The sequence below is a fragment of the Branchiostoma belcheri genome, unplaced genomic scaffold (assembly GCF_001625305.1).
Source record: "Branchiostoma belcheri isolate BF01 breed outbred unplaced genomic scaffold, Haploidv18h27 scaffold232, whole genome shotgun sequence".
In the NCBI taxonomy this organism is placed as follows: Eukaryota; Metazoa; Chordata; class Leptocardii; order Amphioxiformes; family Branchiostomatidae; genus Branchiostoma; species Branchiostoma belcheri.
The window spans coordinates 177,946-183,663 of NW_017803835.1; the positions used below are offsets into that span (position 1 = coordinate 177,946).

Sequence of the window (5,718 nt, forward strand, 5' to 3'; positions counted from 1 at the left end):
TCCTGATGAAGGCGACAGTGGTCGCTGAAAATTTGATCCCTGTAAATAGTGTGTTGGAATAAAGTTTAACGTTTTACTATGATTACTACCAACACAGATGAACTTTATGATAAGTGAATGTCTGATTGACAGCTCTTGTTTGATTGACAGCTGAAGCTGATGATTGACAACTGTTGTTTGATTGACAGCTGAAGCTGATGATTGACAACTGTTGTTTGATTGACAACTGTTGTTTGATTGACAGCTGAAGCTGATGATTGACAACTGTTGTTTGATTGACAGCTGAAGCTGATGATTGACAGCTCTTGTTTGATTGACAGCTGAAGCAGACGAGAGTTTTGAGGAGGGTCTGCTGGGTCTGGACGGGGTGAAGGTCGGAGCTCACGGATTCGCCATGATGGAGGGGGACCACGACAAGGCGCGACTGCAACAACTACAGGGGAAAAACTCCGACGAACAGATCCTACTGGAGCAGCAGAGAAGGTTTGTTTGTTTGTTTGTGTGTTTGTTTGTTTGTTTGTTTGATTACCTTTGAGGTAGAAGGTTTGTGTTTGTGTTTTTGGTAACTATTGATGGTGGTCTTGAGAACATTAAAGATCCCTCCACACCTACATGCCTCAACATTTCCTATGGTAATTTCCTACCATAGGAACCTTCCTTACATGACAAGACTCTTACGGTTGTTGAACAGGTTTTTCTAGTTCTAATTACCTGTATTTTGCGTGAACCGTTCTTTTACATGATAAAGCTTCTTACGGACCTTGTTGTTTAACCGGTTTTTCTAGTTACTTGTATATAAGAGTGAATCGGTTCTCTGTTCATTTGTGACGCTGAAGAAGAGTGATGGATGTCACTCGAAACGTCCGGAAATAAAAATCCGTAACTGATCCAGTAGTAGAGTTTGAATTTTCTTACGAGTATCGTTTACCTGGATGTCTAACCTTCATCAACGTATGCCTCAACATTGTTCCCTGTAATCTTACCACGCTAGATATGTAAATATTGTACATTTGGGAATGCATCTGTAGCAGCGACACCTGTGCTGCAGTACAATGTGAACCAGTCAGAATTGCCCTGAGGAAGGTGACAGACGGTCACCGAAACGTCGGCTGAATAAAAGACTTTGTTGTGTAGGAAGAGTCTCTTTACTCAGTGTGTTTTCCTGCTGTATTTCTATGAACAGGTACCAGAGGTGGCTGAAACGCTCCAAGACTGACGACTTGTCAGACATTGCAGCTCTTAGGGTTCTCTACCAATCAGGTGAGCGAGTGAAGCAATGGATGGATGGATGAAGTAGGGAATGGATGAATGAATGAATGTCACACATTGCAGCTCTTAGTTTTCTATTTGTAAATACAAACTGGAATGAATGAATAAAGAAATAAAGGAAGTTGCGAAAAAAAAGCACAGAATGTTTCTTTTCCATGATGTTTCCACATTTAGATGACTTTGAAATAATGGGATAAGCCTAAGGACACTTTACATACAAGGACTTTTGTTGGTTTCAAGAAAGCCTGCACTGCTGTGAATAATTAACAGGTGGCGCTGTTGCACAATGATCCAGGGGAAGCCATATTAAAGCATGCTCTTTTCATCTGCATTCAGTGACAGTTGAAATTTAGTTGTTAACTACAAAGTGTTATTCTGTCCTTGCTCCTGTGCAGGTTCAGACATATTCGGCCGGCCGGTGGTGGTTATTGTCGGCAGAAACTTTCCTGTTAACGTCATCGATCTGGACAAGGTTGGTGCCTCTGCTATTCCCACATTAGCATGATACTTCACCTGGGCTAAGGCCACACCAATTTAATTTCTTTGTTTAACAGACTCACCCGTTTCATTTTTTTTGATTTGCAAAAATAAATTCAGAATCAACTGCAGAATGCTCATATTTTGCCTTGAACAGTTGAAAACAGTCCTTTTCTTCCTAGTTGTTACAGTTATTCCATCTTTCAATGCAATGGTATCATTAAAAGTTCAAAATTCATTGTTTAAATTTTGAACCAGCCTGGTGTGTTGATTTCATGGCTCCTATCGTACCATTTGGGCCATAATAGGATGCATAGGCCTCTTTTTTTTCGCTCGTCCGCTCCATTATTTTTCTGATTGATTGCTGTGTTTTAGGCCCTGTTGTACTTTATCCAAGTGATGGACCCGATCGTGAGTAAGGACTACGTCGTCGTGTATTTCCACACACAGAGCACCGACGACAACCAACCAGAACTCTCCTTTCTCAGGAGTGCATACAATCTCCTAGACAACAAGTGAGACGCTCGTCCTGATTGGTCGATGATATGTTGTTGTTTTTTTAACCCTAAGGCCAAACCAATTTGATTAATTGTTTCTTCCAAAAATAATGTGACAATGTTTGAAATATGACAATGTTTTTCCTGTTTCTCTCCTTGTATGCAGATACAAGAAAAATTTGAAGGCATTTTATATTGTGCACCCAACATTCTGGTCTAGGGTAAGTTTATTTGCTTGTTTGTTTGTCTGTTTGTTTTTTTAGCATAACCAGTAAACCACCTTTAAGGTTACCAGCATCAAAGCCTCCCGTCTTTGCCCGTAGAACTTGATTCTTGGACAATAAGTGAGCGGTCACTTATTGTCAAAGGAAAGAAGGAAAACCTAAAACAGTCTTAACGTACAGGAAAACTTTGTTAAAAAGTTGTGGCTAACCTTAGTTCTTTGCTACATGTCATCTCTGAGGAGGTTTTCTTGTGTTGGATAAAAGTTTGAAACATGTTTTCTTTCCTGTACCACAGATAGTGACGAGGTTTTTCACCATGTTCACGGCCAGTAGTATTAAATTGAGGACAAGGTTTAAGGATTGAAATCAAGAACCATTAGAGATCTGCTGCTAATTCTTGTGCAGCTAGTTCATGTGTTGGATGTGCTTTTTGAACTTGTTTTCTCTTCTATCCCGCAGATAGTGACATGGTTTTTCACGACGTTCACGGCCAGCAGTATAAAAGACAAGGTTCGCAGTGTGCAGAGTGTTCAGGAGTTGTACCACACCATCCCTCCTGAACAACTCGACATCCCACCTTTTGTACTGGACCATGACATACAGGTAGGGTTATTAGCATGAAAGTTCATCTGTGTTGGTACAAATCTTTATGAAATAAAGACTAAGCTTTAACTTCCAACTCTTAGACTACAGAAATGGGACTTACCCCAAATTTTCGGTTGACTCCATCAACCTTGTTCACGGAATGGATCCGTCTACTCTTGGAATGTGAAGTAGGTATGGTTACTGTTTCACTTCCTGAATAAAGAGATACCCAAGAGGTTTATTCTGACTCACATTGTAAACCAATGATTAGCCAGGAGTGTCATTGTAATGTTACAACCCAGGCTATTGTTTACATTAGAACACTATAGAAAAGAAGAAAAAAATGTACAATGCAGTCCCCAAACCCAAATGTATAGGAATATGGTTGTGAAAAAAAGGATCTTTATTCCTTCAACATGACCAGGGCTTTACATCGTATTTTCTTTTTTCATTTTTTTCAGCTGCATGGTCCGATGTACAGCCAGAGCAACTCCAACCCTGACTTCACAACGTCTGCTGAGGATGCAGGAAACTTGTAACCTGCCTTTCCAACTTCGTACGTGGGCCGCTACAACTTAGTTTCCTGGTTCTCGGGTTTTAACATGCTAAAATGTGATGCCAGCATGAAAGCAAAGTCTTCACCATACATCTGAAAACTCCCCTATGTAGAATAAAAGGTTCTGAATACATGTATTGTCAAATTCAGGTTTTCTTCCCAACCTACATCTCTGTTATGTTTACCTTCGTAGAAGGAAAACATTGTTTTTGCTCAGTTTCTTCCTCTTCTCCAAACACGTAAGGTCAATGACCTGGACCAGACGGCTGTCACCATGGTAACTGCTGCTGTAGCAGACACCCTGTGGTGTTGGATTACCTTGTGTAGCAAGCTGCAGGACAGAGTTGGAGGGGCTGGTCACCACGTAATATAGATGTGTTAGTATAGAATTAACAGAGCAGTAGTTTGTTAGGCTAGACCATTCGAAGGTAAACATAATGCATTTGCTTTGTAAATGTTACCTTTGCATTTGCTTAATTTCTATTTCAAAATGGACGGGAACCAAGAAAATAATTTGTTGTGGCCTCACCAACATAAAACTATGCCTTCAGTACAAATTCTCATCTCAACATTGATTCAACTCGCACAAAACGATTTTCTACTCAAATCTGGAAGTTTCTTGATTCTCCAAGTTTTGTATATTTAAACCGAGAACAGTAAAAAAGAAAAAGATTTTCTGATGATTGTACAAATTCTTGCCACATCTCCGTCTACGATTTAGTAGAACTGTTGAATAATAATTGTGAAGTGTTGTATCACATGTATTATGTGGTTATATCATGTAATGTGAAGTATGGTGCCAGTATGTACTTAGGTGGTCATGCTAGTTTAAAGGCATCCAATGCGATTTCAGAGGTGCAAAACTGGAAATATTCTGAATAGGGCAATCTTTATGATAGTGACACATACTGTTTCACACATGTAAATCAGCATTTCATACTTTGAGTATTTAGAACTGCAGAAACAAGCCCCAAGATGAGTCCTTTATTTTTCTGGGTGGTACCCTAAAAATCAGCCCAGGGCCCTTCCAGTAACCATTTGTCATCAGAATTTTGAGCATTTTTGCTCCATGAATGTCAACATACATTGGGATAGTGTGGTTTCAACTGAGTATGTAGATAGGTGACTAGAAAATTGGCTTTGAAAAACTGCACTGGATGCCTTTAAGAGATATATGTACTTTGGTCTCATCTTCTCATGAGCTGGTTCAAAACCACAAACTTTTTCCTGTAGCCCCTTTTCATGCTCAAGAGAACCACTCTCACTCCCAGAACCACCAATAGGAGCTCAGGATTCTTTGTCACTATGGAAACCAGTTACTATGGAAACCACACAGCCTCAATCACCATGGTAACAGGCACTTCTCAATCTGACAATTGGTGGTCCATGTTAATACATATGCATAAATGAACACATTTCAAACACTCATGTTGTACTTTTGAGATACAGGCTTTATAGGCTAGGGTAAAGATTTAAAAAAAGAATTCTGCATGTATTTGTATGAATGCATTAGGAAGTGAAATGTATTTAATCCACAAAATCATGCTGTATTATACTTATATATCAATGGCAAAGGAACTTTCAAACATTGTTTTGTAATCTTTAAATATATTGAAGGAAAAATGTAATTTTTCACAGTTATTTTGTTTGACAACTTTGTAAAATGAAGAATGCAGATTTACATAAAATGTTGAATTGCAGTTATAGGTACAAAATCATGTACCATATATTATATATGTATGAATTATTATTGAAATATCACTAATTCATCTCAGGTGTTTATTATGTTGATAGGAATAATGTATTGCTGTAATGTCAAAATGATATATATAAAGATATTGCAAATCTTTTTGCTGTTGTTACTGTTTTTTTTATAGGAATTTTAAGATTTAGATCTGAGATTTAATTGTTGGCCCTGGAGCCGAGGAGCTAGCCTGTATACTGCCCCTGGCAACAGTCTGGCACCCAGGCTAGCCCTGGAGCCGAGGAGCTGGCCTGTATACTGACCCTGGCAACAGTCTGGCACCCAGGCTAGCCCTGGAGCCGAGGAGCTGGCCTGTATACTGCCCCTGGCAACAGTCTGGCACCCAGGCTAGCCCTGGAGCCGAGG

At 39.5% G+C, this 5,718-nt stretch overlaps 1 protein-coding gene across 2 annotated transcripts in view; it reads left to right on the plus strand.

The window, feature by feature from the left end:
* Nucleotides 1-4,523, plus strand: part of LOC109470788 (protein GDAP2 homolog) — an 8,993-nt gene extending 4,470 nt beyond the window's left edge. For both annotated transcript variants that reach the window (XM_019769865.1, XM_019769866.1), the window contains 7 exons: nucleotides 321-483; nucleotides 1,184-1,260; nucleotides 1,665-1,741; nucleotides 2,122-2,261; nucleotides 2,410-2,464; nucleotides 2,927-3,070; nucleotides 3,514-4,523. In XM_019769865.1, the coding sequence (XP_019625424.1) occupies nucleotides 321-483; nucleotides 1,184-1,260; nucleotides 1,665-1,741; nucleotides 2,122-2,261; nucleotides 2,410-2,464; nucleotides 2,927-3,070; nucleotides 3,514-3,591 (734 nt within the window). In that variant the 3' untranslated portion in view covers nucleotides 3,592-4,523. The remainder of the gene's footprint in view (nucleotides 1-320; nucleotides 484-1,183; nucleotides 1,261-1,664; nucleotides 1,742-2,121; nucleotides 2,262-2,409; nucleotides 2,465-2,926; nucleotides 3,071-3,513) is intronic.
* Nucleotides 4,524-5,718: the final 1,195 nt, after the last annotated feature.